Source organism: Amblyomma americanum, chromosome 7 (assembly GCF_052857255.1).
Source record: "Amblyomma americanum isolate KBUSLIRL-KWMA chromosome 7, ASM5285725v1, whole genome shotgun sequence".
In the NCBI taxonomy this organism is placed as follows: domain Eukaryota; kingdom Metazoa; phylum Arthropoda; class Arachnida; order Ixodida; family Ixodidae; genus Amblyomma; species Amblyomma americanum.
The window spans coordinates 20473748-20495605 of NC_135503.1; the positions used below are offsets into that span (position 1 = coordinate 20473748).

Below are 21858 nucleotides of genomic sequence, written 5' to 3' on the forward strand. Positions count from 1 at the left end.
TCAATGACATTTCTAAGCCACAGTGTTTCGATCAATAATGTGTGTGTGCTTGGCAGACGTTTGTGTAAAACTAGGCCATGCGTTTGGTCACAAAGGAGAGTCTACTTCTACGAACGCCTACTGGTACAAAACGTTCGTGAAGTTATCCTGCACCGATGCAGCGCGCGGGAGACAGCAAATTTAACATTTCAGCGCGAAAGCACAACATCACGAGGTCAAACCGGTTAACCGAGTTTGTGTGAAGCTTGACCTTGAGGGTGACCTTGGGCAAATCATAAATAAATGAATAAAATTATTACTGCCACGAGTGGGATTCAAACCGGTGACGGCGCGAACAGACCAGCTTCGCTGGCCACTGCACGAGAGCACTATATGCTATCTCCGCAGCCAATCGCGCCTCGTGTTAAACTGCAACACACCATCGCTCTGTGCATTGCACATCGTCGTCTTCATTAACTAATGCCGACGACCTCGCAAAGCTAAACCATGCGCCAACCAGGCTAAACAGATGCTTTCGCACGTCTACTCGGTTTAACTACGTTAAAACCGTACCATTTTTTTTTCGTAGAAAGCTTGCAGGAATGCATCCTCCTTAAACCTTAGCACGCAGAAATTGATGCACTTTGCAAGGAAACATTTTATCAGCCTGCAGGCTTAGGTTACTTATCAAGTATAGATGAGATGAGGTTTTTTTCTTTTGTAGTTTCACTCTACAGTCGGAAACGTAATTATTTTGGAAAGCCCCCGCGAGACCAGTGTATTTAATGTACACTAGCGGTGACGGCTAAATGAATAGTGCGGCCACGCGCTGGCATGTTCACCTTAAGAGTGGACGACCCTGTACATGATGTAGGCCTATTCAGGATAGCGCAAACTGAAACCTCGAAAAGAGAACCAGACGAATATGGAGCTTAATACTTAATTACTTTTCCCTGCAAGGCATTGCAGTGAGGAGGAGGAGGAGGAGGAGGAGGAGGAGGAGGAGGAGGAGGAGGAGGAGGAAAGGCAGGGAGGTTAACCAGACGAAATGTTTTGTATGTTAGCAAAGGGCGGGGGGGATGCAAAAGCCAAGCCCGACAGACTGCGACGAGCTATGCTCCGCTCTTGAAGCTCATTTAGAGGTCAGCAGAGTTGCGTCGCCAAAAAATAGTTTTAGTGTGCCTGCGTTCGTAAAACACTTTGGGGGCAGCTTACAGCTGCCACAGCACAGGGAGCCCGCCAGTCATCTACCACACTTCATAACACTCATTAGCCCAGTTACGGCCACTGCGTGACAAAACCCCTGGCCATAAATTTCCGAATAAACCTGTCCTACACCACATTCGAGCCCCACTCAGATTGGAACAATTCCGTCAGCATGTTCTTCGTTCTGTAATTCGAGTTGACGAAATTCGACCAGCACAGTTCTGATCGTCTTTATTGACAAAACTTGGTGGTGGGCGTGACAGCTCAGATAGTCATCACACAACGACAAGTACAAAGCCTGTGTGGGCCAAGCGGCCACGGATTAGACACGAATGACGAAATACTGTACACATGTCTCAGCATACCAGCGCTCTAATATTGTCAGGCAAAAATAAATACCCCCTTCCCGAGTCGACTTCTCCTCATGCAGGTAGACAGGAAATGTCTCGGCAGTGTTCTGCATGCGTGAAACACAAGCATCTGAGAAATAAACACACAAACCGAACATAGTATATAAATCAAACACAGTGGCAAGACGCAAGGCTTTTAACGGCGTTGCTCTTGGCACTGTCGGTCTGTTTCTGTGACTTTCGCAATCAGCAGTTGATGGCAGCACATACAATTTTATTAACTCGACGCGCTCAAGACTCTGCCAAAGCGGTATTCTTGAAGGAAATTTGGATATCTGAGGCATGCAAAACCCATTAACCATGCGCATTCGGGTAACAGTACAAAAATCAGAACAACAGATGCACTTAAATTCCACAACAATATTAATGCAGCCGTTCCAATAAACGTAGTGCCTCTTTCGAATTCCTGTTTTCTTGCGTCACCAGCTGCTACTTGTCAAATAAAAATGTTTTCTGCGCCCCTATTTTAACACACTGGCAGGAAATTATTGTTACAGTGTGCCTAGTCTGAAAAGGAAAAGCTAGATTAGGGTGGATTGGGCAGCGGACAAATGGCTGAGAAGAGGAGGGTGTCATAAAACTTTATACACGCCACACAACTTCCATTTCTCGCCGACACGGGTTGTGTGAGCCGGTCGTCTGCACAGTGTTTCGAATTAAAGTATGTTCTAACGTATATAAAGAGGCTACTAATAATTTGCCGGAGGTACCACAGCACCAAGGGAAAAGCCAGCTAGGTTCACATGGTCTGAACGCATTCGGAATTAGGAACACCCCTTCATCGGCACTCCATACTGAACCTGATTTTCCTCTAGTTTTGCATTCCCTCCAAGCAAGTAAAATAACCTCGTTACACCACCGCATTTGTTCCACAGAAATGTAATAGCGCACTTTTCTCGAAAGCGTAATTTTGCACCACTCTTTATTTCGTAGTTTAAGTGGCATGCTGTCAAAACCAGCGTCATGGATGAATAATGAATTGCCGCTTCGTTCTTGGATTGATTGTGAATGTAGCTTCGTTTTTTTTTCTAAATCTCAACATTCAATTGCTTCTCAGCTCTTTTTTTAGTATATTCCGCTGAGCTGTTTTTTTTAATTTTTCACAGTTTTTCAGGTCAACCGGTTAATCAACTTTAGCAACCCTGCGCATCCTAACGCCATTCCCACTTCACACCCTCCTCCCCCTCACCGGGCCTTCCGCCTCGGGGGGATGACCCTGTTTAAACACCGCCGATGATGAATGCTTTCCCCAGACGAAGACAAGTCCATTTGTCGAAACGTTGGCAAGCACCCTGAGGCTTTCTCTTCCCTTTTTCACTTTGTGATTATAAAGAACCATCTGACCAACCTCTCTCTACCGTGGACCTTTAATTATTTGTTTATACACCATTCAAAACATGCCTTAATTAACGCTTTTATAAGCTCGGTGGTTACTATATGAAATCTTGCGTGATGTCGCCGCTTCCGGTACATGGTGGCCTATCACAAGTTAGGTTCTGCTGGTATTAACCTTCCACATATATCCCTTACCTGGTACTACAAGTGCCCTCTTAAGAAGCGGTCCTGGCGAACCCTCCCAAGACGACCCTATCTGAGGGATATAATTTACAATAAATTATACTCTTAGTAACTTCCTCGCCAAAGTGAAGGCGATTCCATCACTCCTCGGGCAAAAAAAAATTACTGCACCACAACCGGCAGCGTGAACAAAACATATCAAAGATCGCTGTCGTGTTCCTTGGTAAGCAACGTGAGAACCAGCCACCATATGGAGTTCTTGTTGCACAGTTAATACATGGGTGCTGCTGGCTGAGGCAACTGCTTAGCCTCACTTGATAAAATTAACCCATTTTCTTGAAACAACCTTGAAACGATGATTTGAAGAAAGACAGAACTTCCAGTATGGCACATGATGGAGCATCACGGGCGCAGTTCTGGGATGTAATAAGCCACACTTTAAGTAAAGCCAGCACACACTATTCTGAGCAGCGCTTGTTTAATCGCGTCCGGGACGTTAAGCATAAACTTGAGTTCTTCAGAAATTGGCTGCTTCAGACTGGAATCGTTCTAGCATCCTTCGCCCGGAGCACACTATTGCATGTTCTAGGCGGTAGAACACGAACCAGCCTTCTTTGTTTATTCGCATTGTTCTGGTTGTAAGTCTAAACTGGAGGACAATATGTTCTACACAACAGTGGCAACACAACTCGACGACAGGCTGAATGTCATCCTATTAGTACTTCTCATGTCCCTTTATGCAGTACAAAAGAGTCTGCAGCATACAAACATGTGGCGCGCGTTGTAGCAAAAGGCCTCACTGATCTCAAAGACTTTGAATGAAGCCACCACTGACACCCCAAGCGGCTCTTCCGGTCACAGGAATGAGGCATCGAAAAGTGTACTCCAAATGTGTGAGCACCTTCCACCGATGTCTGACAAGTTTAGCGGAAGCGTCGCCTCTACAAGTGTGGTGTCTGTTAGGTCGCACCACGAAGGAAAGTTGAAATGTTTCACACAGTGCTCGTCACTTCCTCAATGGGCGCCATCGTCGAGCGGAATAGCAGCGGCTCGTGGATGCACCGTGCAGCGTGCATCTTCTTGGGCGACACGACTGTCCGGTCTCTGGAAGGCGCGCACTCGCACAGCGGTCCAGCCGCCACGGCACCGCACATGGCACACGCACCGACCTCCCCAACAAGTCTCTCCTCCGCGACACACTCCGACACCTGAGGCCGCGGCACTGCCTCACCCAGTTCCTCGTCGACGCACTCTGCGTCCAGCGTCAGCGTCCCCAGTCCAGGCTGGTCGAGATAGTCCACCGAGGTGGCCCAGGACATGGTCCGCTGATAACACAGCATAGACCTGCGACAGGTACAGGGCGTGTGGACCACTACCACTTCGCCGTCCGCGGGACTAGGTTGTTCGAAGGAGCCCTTGTTGGGGCTGTCGCCGGCGCTCGGGTGCCGAGTCTGCCGCGTGCACTGGTGGTCGCCGCACGTGGTGTCCTGCGAGTGGTTGCTGTTCTGCCGGTGGTGCTGCTGCTGTTGCGGGACATGGTGGCAGAGCAGCGACTCGACCCTGGCCTCCGGCAGGAAGAAGAGGCTGGTGGCTCCGGCGAATGTGCATGCCGCCGAGAAGTAAAAGCCAGCCTTGGGGTCCTCCCGCGATTTGCTGATGTAACCTGCACAGCGTGAAAGTCTCTCAACTCGCGCGAAAAAAAAAAAAACGAGGACACAGGAAGTATACAAATGTGCCTGTGCTGTGGATGCATGTGCCACCTGTTTTGTTGTTCTTTTTTCGCGCTGGTTGTTGTGTTTGGGTCTGTCAATCATCTCAAAGCTTCACTGTTAACTGCACAGAAGACTATAGACAGAAGACTGTACATACATAGGCTGCTAGCTTCCTCTTGTTCTGCGTCAAAGATATTCAATGCATGCAACCGTGTTGCAATATCAACCAGCCCTGCTTTACAACTTCGTCGTAAGAAATCACCGGTACCTGTGACGGGCACTCCGACCAGGACGGGCAGGCACTGCACCCACTGGACGAAGCCCCAGGCGCGGCCGAAGTGCCTGGCCCGCAGCCGCTCGAAGACGAGCATGCGCAGTGCGTACGCGACCCCTCCGGCGCTGGCCCCGTACACGGCGGCGAAGAGAGCGTAGCCGGCGAACCCGCTCAGGGCGCCGAGCGCCGTCATGGCCAGGCCGGCGCCCAGCAGCGACAGCTGGCACAGGCAGCGCCGGCTGAGCACGCACTGCGCCGAGCGCCGCCGCACCAGCAGCAGGCCGGCCACGCCGGCGCCCCCGGCCGACGCCACGCCCAGCAGGGCCTGCAGCACCCAGGCGCCCTGGACGCCCTCGGCCGCACTCAGGGGAACCTGGACAACGGGGAAGTCGAGACATGGGGCAAGAAACTTCAGCAAAGCAAACTATCGGGTCAGCTGGGGTGTTTAATCTAGGTACAAGAGAGGAGCCTGGCACATGACAAAAGACGCAAAACATACAGCGACGAAAAGGACGGGCACTTAACTTATTTCGTCTGTGTATCCTACTATTGCGTAGCGCTCTTCTTTTTTACCAACAGCAACGGGTAAAGAAGGGGGGGGGGGGGGTCATGGGCGGACCAGCAAATATACGGAAATGGCGTATACTATCGCGGGATGTAGGATCCAGACTCCGGAGACGATGCCCAAAGATGGGAATACCCTACCGCAAATTGTATCCCCGAAAGCATTGTTAAGTCCCTGTTTAGATAAACAACGAACAGAAGACATGCATGAAGACTTAATCGAACGCTGCATTGTCTGGCCAGGCAGTCTCAATGCTGGGAATCATCCAAACAGGGATCGGCCTGGTGTCCCGCATAACCTTGTTCTTTCTGCGATTAGCCACGAATTCACGGAAGCAGGATAGCATGCAGGGATATAATTACATACGTGATCTGGTTTGTATCAAATCTTTTCAAAAGTCGGCAGGAAACCACAGCCGCTATGAACGTTTCCTTCCAGCATCTGGGCAGTGCAGAAGATATATACGCGAATACCGCGGCGGTGGCCAACTCGTTTGAACATCCGCCTTGCGTGCGAGAGGTGCGAGGTTCGATCCCCAGTGCCGCCGGGTACCCACCGGTGACACAATGGGTACGAGCGTTCCCCTGCCTGGTGCTCGGCTTATTTAGGGTTAAATGCTTGAGAAATGGGTCTTTGACCCTACCTCGAGTATAAGAAAAAAACCTTGTGCCATGGCGCTCTTTGGCCGCAGATACCCTTGGGCCATGTAATTCATGAAAACCAACAACAACAGATGATACGCTCTAAAACTAGGGGACATAGTGTCAGGTCACTAAGGAATATAGGGAAGGCAGGCGGAGAGTAATCGTCCTGAGTGAAGGAGGACGCAGCGCATACCGCCACCCGCTCAGCTAATGTACATCTCAGGCTCATTGTTACACAGACTGAACACAACGTACGAGGCAGAAGAATGGCGTGTACAGTCCCGCTGCGGCCAGGGCTGCAGCAACCATGACCACCCTGAGCGTACGGGTGCGGAGTGCGGCGAAGTCGAAGAAAGGCGGCTTCTCGGTGCGAGGCTGTTTCTCCTTGATCTTGCGCCGCTGGTTCTTCAGGTGCACGATGGCGCGCCGCTGCGGGTGGTACAGCGACGCCGACCGGTAGAAGGCGCCCAGCAAGAAGTTGAGGGACACGAGGCCCGTGGCTGCCTGGAGGCCGTGGCGCCAACCTAGAGAACTGCGATGCCCAGACACGCGGGAGAGAACAAGGAAACAGGTTGTAAGCCAAAGTGGTTCTACCTGTTTATGTGAATTCATGCGCTCAGTACCAAAAAAAGAAAGAAAAATCTCGAATATCAGCATGGCGTGTGGTCTAACACACGAGCAGCAGCGCTGCGATAATGACCATAGAGAGCGATGGACGGTCAAGGCAGATGGTAACCGTTGCTGCTGTTGGACATTCACCACTCGTGATGGAAGAGTGTATACGAACCAAGGAGCAACTCGTCGCGGTGGCTCAGTGGTTACGGCGCTCGGCTACTGATCCAGAGTTCCCGGGTTCGAACCCGACCGCGGCGGCTGCGTTTCGATGGAGGTGAAACGCTAAGGCGCCCGTGTGCTGTGCGATGTCAGTGCACGTTAAAGATCCCCAGGTGGTCGAAATTATTCCGGAGCCCTCCACTACGGCACCTCTTTCTTCTTTCACTCCCTCCCTTATCCCTTCCCTTACGGCGCGGTTCAGGTGTCCGCCGATATGTGAGACAGATACTGCGCCATTTCCTTTCTCCAAAAACCAATTATTATTATTATTATTAACCAAGGAGCACAAGGAAATGTTTCTATTTTTCTTTACCTGTGGTGTGTAGAAATGCTGAATTAATACTGTAACTATATTATCGCTTAAAGATAATTAATACGAAAGCAGAAGAAAAAACAACTACACACCACCACTGGGACCCGAACCCACGACCTCCGAAGCACGCGAAAAGTTGGGTGCAACAGGCACAGAAATACATTTCGACCTACTGCTAATAGATTCACTTGTATTATATAAGGCTATGTTGTTTCTTTTATACTTTCTCAGACCACCAAAGGAGTTAGCAGACAAAAATCGACCACCCTTTTGCTGCATGCCGCGTATGTCGCGAAGCGAAAGCGAAGCAGGCTTAAACGTGGCATTTTTTTTTTGTCTATGCCATTTCAACCTCCATTAATCCGTTACTTAACAGTGTGGTCCAGTTATCCACCACTGTAAGATTTCTACCACGCTTTTCCTAGTAATCACTTAGTATAACTCTTCCACAAACGGCCGGGTTTCGATGGAAGCGACGGAAAAGAAATGGCCAGCAACTGTCTCACTTCTTGGTGGACACTTCAACCGCGCCATGAGGGGAGGGAGGAAGGTGCGAGTAAAAGAAGAAAGAGAGAAAGGGCTGTCATAGTCGAGGGCTCCGGAATAATTGCGGTCACGTGGGGATCTTTAACGTGCACTGATAACGCACAGCGCACGGGCGCCTTTTCCGTTTCGCCTCCATCGAAACGCCGCCGCCGCAATACACTTCTCACTGTAAAAATATAGAATCAGAAGTGTTAGTAATGTAGGCAGACTTCGATTGGGGGGGGGGGGGGGGTAAGTATGATGAAAGGTGGAAAAGTAAAGCGAAAGGTAATCCAGCGGTGTTAATTTTGAGCGGCCAGCCTCTCACTGTTGAGGCTAAACGAATTATTCACGCGAGATCAGTGTACGTTATTCCCATAAAATCACCAGTACTGAATTGAAATTAAAGAAATCGGTGCATGAATTACCGCTTGAAGCGCGTTGTTAAGCAAGAGGGACAACCATACCCAGCAGCGCAGAGCTTTCTTGCTCACAAAAGGTCAGATGGCATAGTCGCGTGGAAAAAAAGAATGAAACAAAGGAACAAATACAAAAAGGAACAAAACTTTTGTGCCACGTGTGACCCAAATAGTGATGCGCTTAGCGGTAACCTTCTAATCGTATACGCACGTGTGCAGGAAGAACTTTTTGGCCAAATGAAGATGCTTCCTGACAATGTAGGGCGAACGCGCCTAACGAGCTCTGTGAGGTACGTTTAATGGCTGCCACAGTTGTGCTCTTTCAGCAACCTCCGCCTTCAAAAAAAAAAAAAGACACCTAAGAAAAATGAGAAAAATCCTTTTTTTCGCTGCTGTGTGCCACCGCTCCCTTGGACTCCTTTCACAGTCCCCATCCGAACGCAGTTTAGGCCCCGTCCTGCCTTTTCATTTCAACAAAGCTGTACGCGAAGCCCAAGAGGATTCAACACGAGGACTAGATAAGGGGTTCTCCCTCTCGGAAACCAAACGGGCCGGTCATTTTTAAAGCGCGCGGGAAGCGACGATTCCATTAGCGAGTCCGCGACGTCCGGCCGACGCCCAAGCCAAGAACGTGCCGCTGAAATGGATCTGATACGGAGGCCGCAGCAGAGGGAATTTCTGTAATCGCGGCAGCTTCCTTTTTTTTTTCAGTAGTGCGTAGCACGGCCGCAGCGTTAACAAGGCGCGGCTTCCACTGGTGCTGCACCCTTCGTCACGCTCTGCAGCCCAAACAACGACCGGACGTGCCCACGGACACGGGGATGTTAGGAGGCGGCGACTGATGTGACACTTTCCCGGCCGCTGCCGGTGTCGCCTTCAGCCGGGATTGGCCCAGGAACGGAGCGGATTGAGATGGAGTGAATGAGACGGTAGGACTGGAAAGCGGATGTAGATAGCAAAACAGCTTCAAATGACATCATGATCATCATCGTCGTCATCGTCATCTTCATCAACAGCCTGACTACCGCGACCCACTGCAGGGCAAATGCCTCTTGCATGTCTCTCCAATTAAACCTGCCCAAATGAAATGAGTGAAGATACAGAGTGGGCACATATGGCACTGACTTTCAACAACCTTTAATAACGGAGATTTTTTACGTGTATATTTAGCCGTCAACTAGATGTTGCAGGGAAGCCCGCCGCTTATTTTGGCCCGAAAGTACTGCTTCACAAGATCTAGCCGGCTAACCGCGTTTGTGCGAAGCTTGAGCTTGAAGGTGACCATGGCCAAACTATAAATAAATAAATGAAATAATTAAATATTACCACGACAGGGTCTCGAACTCGTGGCGGTGCGAACACACCAGCTTAGCTGGCCACTGCACGAGAACACTATGATATCGCCCCGGCCGATCACGCCTCGTGTTAAACTGCAACACACTCTCGCGCTGTGCATTGAACATCTTCGTCGTCAGCTAATACTATTATCGAACTAATATCATCGCTAGGCGCGCCGAGACTGCCCGGAAAAGCGAAAGAATGAGCCAATCAGGCTAAACACATGCTTCCGCGCGTCTACTCGGCTTAAATACTTTAAAACCCTATTTTTTAAAGGCATGGATTTCGCTGTATAAAAACGGCTTCTGCGGTAAATAATACCAGCGTTGCCGAATATCAGAAGACAAATGAATAATTTGAAGGCGAATAAGATCATGAAGTCATTTCCGATAATAAATTTCTTATTTATTACAGTTAGGCGCCTGTTGTGCTTTTTTTTTGCTTACCCTTTTTGTAACCGATTGATCCTCCTTTTTTAGTGTTTTTTTTTTAGTGTTTACAGTTCCAGTGTACCCGCCGCGGTGGCTCAGTGGTTAGGGCGCTCGACTACTGATCCGGAGTTCCCGGGTTCGAACCCGACCGCGGCGGCTGCGTTTTTATGGAGGAAAAACGCTAAGGCGCCCGTGTGCTGTGCGATGTCAGTGCACGTTAAAGATCCCCAGGTGGTCGAAATTATTCCGGAGCCCTCCACTACGGCACCTCTCTCTTCCTTTCTTCTTTCACTCCCTCCTTTATCCCTTCCCTTACGGCGCGGTTCAGGTGTCCAACGATATACGAGACATACTGCGCAATTTCCTTTCCCCAAAAACCAATTATTATCATTATTATTAGTTCCAGTGTTAAGTTCATTGTGCCTATGTTTTCATCATGAGTGCATATACACAAAACAATTTGTAAGCCTTTCCTTATGTATTGCCTTCGGGCCTTTAAATGAAATGAAATGAAGACGTGTTAATTCCAGTGTGTCAAAACAGCAGCAGCTCACCCAAGCGTTGAATGCAGGAAGGCCGCCATGGCTGCAGTGCCCAGTCCAGAGCCCGCGCAGGCGACCACCTCGGCGCAGTGACGTCTCCGCTTGAAGTACTGTCCCAGCACCAGTCCTCCAGCGTCCCGAGCCATGCCCAGGCCCAGGCCCAGCACCAGACCCTGGCTGAACAGTCCCTGGTGCAGCTGCGAGGCGAACGACGAGAAGAGGCAGCCCAGAGCAGCAACCAGGCCGCCCAGCACGGCCGTGAGGCGCGTGCTTTTCCGCCGGCACCAGGCCACCACCACGGGGGACACGAAGAGAGAAGAGGCCAGCGAAAGAGATCCCAGCCACGCTGCAGTGAGGAGGAAACAGTGGCACTTGGTCGATGGAAGCATTAATTCTCACATTCGAGCAAATAGCCAGTAAATATCTCTCGCATTGAACGATTAAACGCACGCGAGGCGAGGTTTCTTGAGAACGAGACATTTTAGAGGAACTCTCTGGACGCTGACAAGGAGCAGATATTGGTGGTAGTGGTTTTATTAAAAATAACAGCAAAAAGGAAAGAAAAGATTTTTGCTATCCCCGGCATCTGCCATCGATACTGAAGCACCTGAGCTGGGGCAGCGGAAATAAAGGACAGCAGGCAGAATGGAGAAATGAAATGAAAGAGGTGAGGGGACAGGAAGAGAGGATAGGGGGAGAAGTAATATGTACAAACTATTTACACAATAAGAAATGTGTCCAGGTTGTGCGCGTGATTAGTTCATTTTAGAGGAATTAAATCACATACGCTCACATCACTGTGTTGGTTACAACTGGAGTGGGGCGTCCAGTTATTAATCGTTCAAGGTAGAACTCGCGGAGCGTTCGGTCACTGACGGAGAACAGACGGGACGTCAAGCCCGTGTGTTCGAGGAATGCACAGAGGCTAACCAAAGTTCGATTGGTTTTTTTTTTGGTTTTTGAGGAATGGAAATGGCGCAGTAATTGTCTCACATATCTCGGCGGACACCCGAACCACGCTGTAAGAGCGGTTCGGCTGTCCGCTCACCCCCACCCTCTTTGTCATATAACAAAGAGGGTGGGGGTGAGGGATAAGGCTTAGACAGGCGCGTAGGCCCATTCGACGGCGCTAGGTGGGTTGAAGTCGATGCTTCTTGGCGGCCTCCAGCGCCCACCCCGTTCAGTCCTAGTCCGGAGGTACAACTCCGCCGAAACGGAAGGGAGGAAGGTGGGAGTGAACCAGCGTAAGGCTTTTAGCTTTCAGGAAGTACAGCAAGAGCCACACCTTACTTTTCGGCAACTGTTTCGCCGGCGCTCGAAGCGGCCTGGAAAGGTTTAAAAACCATGGTGCGCACCACGAAAATTGCTGCAAGTTGCATGATGAACATATGTATTCGGAACGACTAAAGGTAGTAACAGGTCAGCTTTGCTGACTGATAGCAGTCTTTGTTAGAGAGAAGCGAAAAGCACTATACAAGGTTGCGTATTAATTTCCATATATACGCTTGTTTAAATAGACAAGTGGGCACCGTACGGATTGCTTCTTTGTATTGGGCAAGCTGCACAAAAAGCGCGACGTTGGTTGTGATAAAAACGTTGCTGAACAGCTAGACCGTGGTATTCCACTCACGATTCTATTATAACTGTTTAACAGATTTTCACGAATTATATTTAGCGAGCTCATGGCGCACGCTTGCGTTAAAAATGCAGTAAAATGGAAAGTTGAGGTGGCTGATGCACCTTTGAATACAGTGCTTCTCCTTCCTTCTTCGTCTCCTGTCCCCGCGCTCATTTTGCATTTAACGCTGTTATTATTTGAATCAAACTTACTTTGCTAATGGCCAGCATGAGAATGTTTTGCTTTCTTTACTCAGATGCCGTTTATTTCGCAACACAACCCATTAACATGGAAGTCTCTTTCGGCACTGTTCATCGCGGAATTCCTCATGAACCTAAGTATACGCTGCACAAAGACCCCCTTAAGAGGAATCCGATAACTACTGCTCTCCGATAGCGTAGCAATATACGACTCAGCGCCGACATGATTCAATTCTGAGTGATGTGCGTTGAACATGCGCTGTACAGGCACACTTCAAGCAGGCTGAAGATATAATCCGTTAATTGTTGCTAATTTTTTTTAAACGCGATAGCGTTAGCGCTACCATTCTTTACAAATATCCGGTGTCATCGTCGTCGACGATGGCGTTGTGAGGGAAAAATAGACCGGGGAGGTTGAGCCACCTCGGTCATGTTGCCTTGTGACGTCATCACAACCTGCCCACCGGACTGTGAGCAACCTGGGTCCCACAAACCTCACCGGTGGCAGCACCTGCCATCGCAGGGCAGTGACGCATCGTTTAACCGCTGCACCACTGCGACAGCAATGGTATGAGGACTGCCAGGGATCTATGATTGTACAGTAGAGAGTGACCAATTCCGCATATATGGGCATTATTTCATAAACGCTGTCGCGTCACACACCCTTAAGGCGGAGCTTAAGTGTACCCTCCATGGTTCTTCTGTGCATGTTGCCAATGTACGCAGATACGAAAATAGGCCTTGCGAAATGAACCTAGAGAAGAACGTCATCTGTGTGGTACGATTGATAGTCGTGCGCCAAATGTTTCGTGGCAATCGTAAACCATTCCTCCACGGAACCACCGCCTTCGAAGAAAAAGTAAGCAGAAAGGACGGCTGATTGACTTAAGCAAACAATGAAGATCTACATCTTAGTTATGCAGGCGCAGCCGCGGGTGCTCTTTCATGCGTGATGGTTAACAGACCATTAAGAAGAACATAATGAAAACCTTCCAGCCGTCGGCATCAGTCTAGTTACGCCTGACCCACTCAGAAAGCAAGATATCATTCCTTGAATGTAATTTTCCTTTTTATGTGGCGTGATAACTCGGCTAGTATAGTTTCTGTCACTGTACCACAAACCAGGTCGTCTGTGCAATAAAAGGAATTGCATTGCTGTCAATTCTTTTTTGTCACAGTATTCCACGCGACTTTCAGAAAAGTGAAAATAGAAGAGCTTTGAACTCGCGCGTACACCGCAGAGCCAAACTTGTGTCCGACGAAAAGAGAAAAGAGCAATGCAATGCCTCAGCCACAAAGTCGTTTAAAGTCTTCATGACTTTCTCCTTTAACTTTTCCCAGCCTTGTCATTTCTGTGGCCGGGTTATCTCTACGCTTGCGGTAAGAAAGGGTTCACGGATCATTTACGAGAACGAAAAGAATTCTCGCTCACGCGAAGATCGTTTTTCAAACCTGTGCCGCAGGAGAAAAAAACAGGAAGAAAACTTGTAAATGCTGCCTTAACACTTTGTTTTGTTCGAAGCAGTTACCCCGTGCGATAAAGCCTAAGTTAGACAGGAAAAATTTCCCTTTTTTACGATGTTCATTTTGGTTAGTAAAACAAAAAACTAAGGCGAGGCGTTTTTTTTAGTTAGTAAAAAAAAATTTGGCGAGGAATTTCCTCTACAGCAATTTCTGCTGCAGATTTCATTTCTCCTCCATCCCCGATCTTAATATTTCAGTTTCTAATGTGCAAATATTTTACTATATCGTAGTGGAAATAAGTAGGATGACGAAACCACCGAGATTATGATTATATTTCAGAATAAAAGCGGTGAAATCTCCGTCGGCCTGCTGATAGGAAAAGGTGCTTTACGCCGTGATTACTGCAGCCGATCTGGAGGAGAGAGTCAACTACTTCAACAGCCCCAAAAAAATCAGTACTCATCGACGCGGAGCGCTGGGTGTCGCTTTCACAGCGCAGAATCGTTAATTCAAAAATGGTCACCGAAGTGTTTCATTTTATTCTGAAGAAAATGACACGGCTAACACTTAAACAGCGAACGGAATGGAATACTACACAGCACTGCCTGTCGTTTCTACAGTTAGATTTGCTCTTTACGGTTTCGTTCGTGCACCATGTAAGGAGATATATTTATTGTACGGTAAATTCTGTTGACCCCAGTTCCATGACCGAAAGAAAGAAACGTTAGTTACTCACACAAAACCTGAAATGTATGATAAACTCACTACTCAGTGTTATCCTGGATTTGCAAACTCAGAGGCTATACTCCCCCATATGCTGCATGTCAATATGTACGATGAACAGAAATCGGCTTAAAGGCTTCCTCATCGCCATTGAATACTTTGCTGGGCGTTATTCTATTTACTCGATTCTGAAAAGTGGGCGAGTTACTTGCCTAGACAAAGACCGTTCACCTTGTAATGCCCACTTCTTGAGAAGGCTTAGCGCCTTAAGTCTTGGTAACTACCGACAAAAACGACCTGTCTAAGCAAACACCGTGCCTATACAAGAGGAAAGCACACATCCATATTGCACGTACGTGATTCGCGGCGCACTTGGCAAAAGTGAAGCTCTCTTCTGCTCAGATACCTTTAGACGAGGGCGTCAGTCTTGCCAGCTTCCACTAAGCGGCTTTGCTCTAGGCAAGAAGCCGAAGCGCGAAGTATGCGAGCGCCGGGCTGAGCACTTCGCCTCTTGGAGAGAAAGCCCTCCTGTCAAAGGAATGCGTCCTTCAGCGGCTATTTCCGTAGCGCGCTTTCGGCGTCGGCGCTTTCGCCGACGACGTTCGCTGCAGGAGGTGATGTCAACGGTTGCGGCTCTTACGAAGCGCCTACGGCTCGAAAGAGGAATGGGAGGCGGAATTGTTTGGGGGCGTTTTTCCTTTTAGTTCAGTTCTTGAACTGAAGCACAAAACGTGTCTGGCCTGTTATTTTTATTTTTTCTTTGTTTTCTGAATGCCAAGCATTCGTTGGGTCGACCACGACCCTTCTTCCGGTGTCCTCAGGGGCCTCGAAAAAATAAGAAGTGATCAAGGCGCTGCCTGCAGAAAGAAGACGAGCATCAAGTACTGCAATTTCCAGGTGAGCTCGGCAAAACATGGAGAAAAACAGCGGGATGAAAAGCGAGAAAAGGTGTTGGCTTCAATACAGTACATGGGGCTCAACAGACGAGAACGCCAACAGCAATATTGTGGGAGGATCACATTGTCATACACTATACGTACTTCCATATATGCCCAGAGCACTCCTTTTTTGTGCGTTAATGCCCATCCTTCAGTTTCCCCTATAGGTGCACGTAAACTTGCATGCTGTTCGGCAGGTGTTTCGCCAACGCCAGCTGGCGTCGCTGGGTGAAGCCAGGATTATATTCTCCGGTCGCCGAGCTCAAAGTGCTTTTTTACGGAGCGTTGAATGTCTGTCAGTGCTAACCCTTTATTGAAGACTGATCAGGGTTATTGATTAGCAGCGGCACCAGTAGCTAGACACTTTCAGCCCCGAATGTGAAGACACACCAGCTCGCCGGCACAACTACCGCGTCTTTTTTAATGCGATCACATTAGAAGCCCCATGTGATCAGAACGCGGAGTAGGTCATGAAATTCGCTGATTGCCCGCAGGGAAGTGACGTCATTAGACCGGAATGGACGTCACTTCCGGTATAGGCATCAACAGCTGCTAATGCTATCGCATTGACAACAAATAAGGTAATTAGTTGTCCTTTTCGATTTTTTGTTCTTACTTCTCGGGGCTTCAACGCGGCAACGATTTCTCTCTGATCTTTGATGTTTAATCTGCGGTAAAAAGTTCTGGACGTTGTAAAGGCAGTGGACGGGTATCCCGCGCTCGAGTGAACGAACGTGCAAAGTCTCCGGGCTACTGGCGACAGTGATAGGAGATGTCAGCTCACGACGTTGGGTATTTGCACGGGCGCAAGTCTCTGCTACCGCATGTTTTTGTAAATGTCTGAGCAAAAAGTCTGCTTCTTCTGAAGAGTCCTCAAGCGTCCGACCTCTCCATCGAATCAGCGCGCTAGGTAAACCATATGGCAGCCACGACTTCACTGTGCAGCTCCCTGAGACCCTGTAAGAGTGAAGAATTTATTACGTAATTAAGACATGCCAAGTAATCGTTTCCCCTGCAATTTTGTTTCTGAAATTCACCATCTTTCCTGCTTGATTTCCTTTTTCCATATGTCTGTGCCGCCAACTTGCCACATTTTTGACAGGCTCCACTTATTCTTACGTGTCACATTGTTCACCAGCGCCCAAAATCTAATTCCTCGAAGTAAAACAAAAAATTAAACAGCACAAAGTACAGGGGCTCTTATTCAACCTGGCAGTGCCACGTGGACCAATAAATGAAATTATTTTGGGAGAGGGGATCAATAGGTTCCTTCATCTCCACTCGATTCCTTTACTCTCCAACATCGACATTCATGAAATCGTCCCAATATCGGCGCATACGAATGCAAACGTGTTTTCGCAAATTCGAATGCGTCACGTTTGCAGCTGCCGTAGGATGAAAAACGGATAAGAGTAAAACAATCATGAATTTTCTTGGCAAAATGAATCGAAAACTATGAAGAGATCCAAATGTGTGCTCTTAGATGACGTACTGACTATTCTAAACCGACTTGCAATTATCAGTAGACCGCTTTTGCAGCCTTCACTTATGTAAAACAGGGGAACTTTCATACGACTGTGTAAATCATTGTTATAGTCAGGAGGCCAGGAAGTGTCATCATCATCATCATCATCATCATCGTCAGCCTGACTACGCCCACTGCAGGGCAAAGGCTTCTCCCATTTCTTTACAATTAACCCTGTCCTTTGCCAGCAGCGGCAACCGTATCCCTGGAAACTTCTTAATCCCATCCGCCCATCTAACTTTCTGCCGCCCTCTGCTACGCTTGCCTTCTCTACGAATCCACTCCGTTGCCCTTAAGGACCAGCGGTTATCTTGCCTTCGCATTACATGCTCTGCCCAAGACCATAACTTCCACTTGATTTAGACTGGGATTTCAGTGCTGGATTTTCATTTAAAATGCGGTCTTGTGACACTTGAAGCATTAAGTTAAGGGTAGTTACACTTCGTATCTAGTAGTAGCGAACAGTGAGGCAGAGACAACTGCATGGACGAGCACTTTGTATGACAATTTTATGTTTGGAGCAATGAGAAGTCATACACGCGTCTGCGGAACTGCTTCAGACTGAAATGCACCAGAGTATTACATTTGCGATTAAGATAAGATAACAAAGGTTCTTTAGTAGTGAGTTAAGGGGGAAACTGTCACGGGCGAGACTGTCATTAAAATTGACCTGCCAGCCTGCTCTTGGCCATGTTCTTTGGCTCTGTTTAAGCGTTTTCTATCGTTTGTCGCGTACAGGTAGGTGCAATATGAAAGAGAACAGTCACTTTGCACAAGATAGCTAATTTCGGTATTTCGGTAATGAAGACGAAATTGCCTTTAGGGTATTTATTACTTGTGTGGAGGAAAATTCTATTTAAAAAAAAACAAGAAAGTGAGCGTATCGCTCAAACTTACAAAATAAACATTTTTTTGGATGCTGCTGACGTGTTCCTGTCCAAATTGGAGCTGCCTGTACTTCTTAACATAGGCGGTATGGCTGGCATAGAATTTAGCCGACACTTATTTTTGTGTTAACATTTTCTTTTCGTTTCTAAAGCTTTTCGCAGTTCGCTACAATGGCGCCAGCCGTACATTGTTTCTCCAACGCCATCATCATGCACTGGGTGAAAGTTTATCGCACTGCCCTGAAATCCGAAGCCGTAAAGTGCAGTACTGTTCTTGGAAGAGGCAGTAACGGACGGATTCTGTAGCACACGCACCCCGCACTTTAAGGAAAATCTGATGCCTTTAATCAGGATGGCGGATGGGACTAGACAAAAGCAACGAATGTGAATGAAAAGCTTAAAGTTCACATCGTCGCTACTCTTTTGTTACGACCGCTCAGAAAAAGCTGTTAAGGATATTCCGTTCTTTCTGTGTAAAAATAGACCTCCGCCGAATAAGGTGCTGCAGCAAATCGGTTTTCTCTATGACGTTTATTCGGGAAGTTCCTTGCAAACAGTCGTTAGGGGTTGAATACGCCCGTGTCATCTGACACCAACAACCTGAAAAGAACGAACCTTTTTTTTTTTTCTGGTGGTCCCTAAGCAAAGTAGGAAGTCGCTTTCATACAGCTTAGAAAATTACCGGTGTATTTTTCTCTTTTTTATATTTATCTCACGCTATCCTTACGGATTTGAGTATCAAAGAACTAAAAAATACTCATGCATGTGTACGTCGACGAAGATTTTGCACGCAACCTCAATTCGTGGCGTCCTTAGAGTTCTACCTCGTTTTCGTTTTCACCGAGTGAATGGGCTCATCACTAATGCGGCAGAGCGCGCAATTTAACGCTACCGCCGCTGCATATGTGTCAAGATTACGTAATTTTCCTCCTGGGACAGTCAGGCATAATACAAAGAAAATACATATACGTAAAAGTGATGGTAACTCTAGCTGCTTTTCAGTTATTCTAGACACGCTCAGTTTGCATACCAAATTCCTCGAATAAAAACTAGCCGGCGTTATTAAAGAAAAAAGAAACGTCATTTCACCATCCTCGCTATTCCGAGGAAAGAAAGCATCACGTACGTGTGTTGCGATGAAGAATGAAGGTCTGGAGCTGGCAAGAACGCGTGGAAACGGGTTTGGAGAGCTTTTCGCGTGCACTATTGTTTTGTACCAGTGCCTTAGAACTCTTTTGACCCTTTGGGTGTCGTAACCCTTGAGCGTATATAAGCGCTCGCTTGTCACCAAGCTGATTTGTGTAGAGCTATATAGCGTCGAGACTCAAGCCCTTGGCCTGCACTTTCCAAAGCAGAGACCGGCTGCTGCCTTTGAAGTAAGGTCTATACAGACAGCCTGTACTCTTTCCCTAGACTCAACGGTGCTACTGTCGACACATCATTATTTTTTTTTTCTATTCCAGGCCTGCACACTGTTTATAGAAGAAAGTCGACACGAAATCTATTCCCTTCTGCGCCACTGCAGTTTGCAAACATAAGTCGATGTGGATGTTTGTTTCTTCTATCACTCTCTAGACTATCTATAGACGACTTCTGGTATGGATTCCATTTCTCTTTGTCTATTGGGTGCCTACGGACCGCCCGCAGGTGCAAGAAGGAAAGCGTGTTTCTTCACTGCATTCACGTCTATAAAACGTTTATATGTGCACCTCAATAGGCACATTTATTTATTTTATATTTTTCTACAGACGCGCTTTCAGTTCTTCTTACACAAAACTTGTCAATACTTGACTTATCCCTTGGCCTGACTGGCTTGAGTGGGACCAAGTGATCGGAGTATCCCAATCGTACGCTCCTGTGCTGAATACTGTGTTCATTTCAGCCTACCCTTTGCGAATATCCCTTCTAAAGGCTGAGTAGCTCGTTATGAAATGGCTGTAACCACTAAAAAAACCATCTGAGTACCATGTGCGATAAAGAAAAGAAATGGTCAGCGATAAATGCAGCGCAAGTGACGGATTTAAGTTCGCCTCCCTGGAGACGGACATACCTGTCTTCGAAGCCTTTTTCGTGCACATACATCCTGGATGACATCTTTTATGAGCTTTTTGGTGTTAGATTAGAAAGCTGAGCACTAAGTTTCAGCCGCCGCAGTGGCTCGGTGGTTATGGCGCTCGGCTGCTGACCCGAAAGACGCGGGTTCTATCCCGGCCAGGCGTCGAATTTCTATGAAGGCGAAATTCTAGAGGCCCGTGTACTGTGCGATGTCAGTGCACGTTAAAGAACCCCAGGTGGTCGGAATTTCTGGGGCCCTTTACTACGGCTTCCCTCAGCCTTAGTCGCTTTGGGACGTTAAACCCTCATAAATCATAAACCATACCATGAACACTACATTTTGTGCAGCATGCGTTAAGGCAGCCACGAATTGGCCGAATTTCTTAACAGTAAAAATGTGGCAAGAAAATTCTGCTCCTCGCTACAGAATCAGATATCGCAACGAGCTATGGCAGGCCCGTGTAGGTGGGACATGGCAGACATTACAGGTCCTGACAACCTTCTCCGTGGCGTTCCACAGCACGCACACTAGCTCCCCTTCAAACGGGCGCTAAAAACAGTAGACAGCGATGACAGTGCCATCTTAAAGTAAACTTATAAAGAATAAAACGTCAATGTGGTAGTACGTGAGGCGCCAGAATGATTAATGCCGACAGCTGTCAATGCCAGCCGCCGGTTGGCTGACAACCGCGGCTCGCGCAGGCAACGCTTCGTTTAGGACGCGGCGATGAGAGGCGAGCTCTCAGGAAGGCAACGGCCGTGAACGGAACAAGGAGATAAAAAAGAGCGCCAGAAGTAGAAAAGAAAGTGGCATCGAACGGAAGAAGTCTCCAAGCGTAAGCAGAATAATGACAGCACCTCGGCAATCCCGATGGGAGCTAGTGACGCGAGCCATTGGCCGCCTGAGCGAATCAGAGAGCACTGGCTGTGATTGATGGGCCTCAATCCAGAGTTTCATCGGCACAAGCAGCACGTTCAGTGGTCACTTGTGTCGATATTGTGCTTAAGAATTAGTGTTGCAGAAGAGACATAAATGCGCTGCGGGTTACGAAGGTTGCGACAAGCCGGTGAACTTTGTTGCTGCTAGGTGGCATTGACGGAGGCAGAGTGTCAGTAAGTGTGAGGTCAGTGCTTGTTTGTTTGTTAGGTTGTTTACAGGTGATCGAGCTATGAAGCAGACATGCGCACTATTTCATACGAAATTAGGTGTCACGGGCAGGTGTGATGTTTGCATCAGTCAAACCCAGCAAAGTAAAAAAAAATTCGCAAGTGTAGAACAATTCGCACAAAGCCTGGGCCATAAAATTCTTATTGCTGCCACAAGGTACTCAGTGAAAGTTTTGCATCAGCAGTTTGAAGCGTCGTCCTTGTTTAAGATCTCAAAGAAACCAAGAGATGCGAAGAATTTGAACAAATCAGAAATGTTCACGGAGATCTGAACAATTAATCTGTTATAGGAACAAAACCCCTACAGGAGATTGTATGCATCAAGTGGTCAGTGTCCCTTACGATGAGTCATAGTGCGAGAAGAGACAAAAAGTGGGAAACAGAGAGTAAATTTTGTCCCGAGAGAGAGAGAGAATGAAGGAAACGCAGGGAGGTTAACCAGATGTGAGAAGTTTGTCCCGAAATTTGTATCGGTGTTTATAGGCTAGTTCTAGTTCCACTAGTTATAATAGGAGGGAGAGTTCTACTAGTAAGATAGCTCTACTAGGAACCAGTGAAAAAAAAAATGTTT

The 21858-nt window shown here is 47.8% G+C and overlaps 1 protein-coding gene across 1 annotated transcript in view; it reads right to left on the minus strand.

Moving 5' to 3' along the window:
- Positions 1 to 1399: 1399 nt before the first annotated feature.
- The window catches only part of LOC144098628 (monocarboxylate transporter 11-like), a 65285-nt gene continuing 44826 nt past the window's right edge, over positions 1400 to 21858 (minus strand). The window contains exons 3-6 of the mRNA XM_077631416.1: positions 10723 to 11056; positions 6564 to 6840; positions 5094 to 5472; positions 1400 to 4776 (exon numbers count right to left, since the gene is read on the minus strand). Coding sequence (XP_077487542.1) covers positions 4106 to 4776; positions 5094 to 5472; positions 6564 to 6840; positions 10723 to 11056 — 1661 coding nt within the window. The 3' untranslated portion in view covers positions 1400 to 4105. The remainder of the gene's footprint in view (positions 4777 to 5093; positions 5473 to 6563; positions 6841 to 10722; positions 11057 to 21858) is intronic.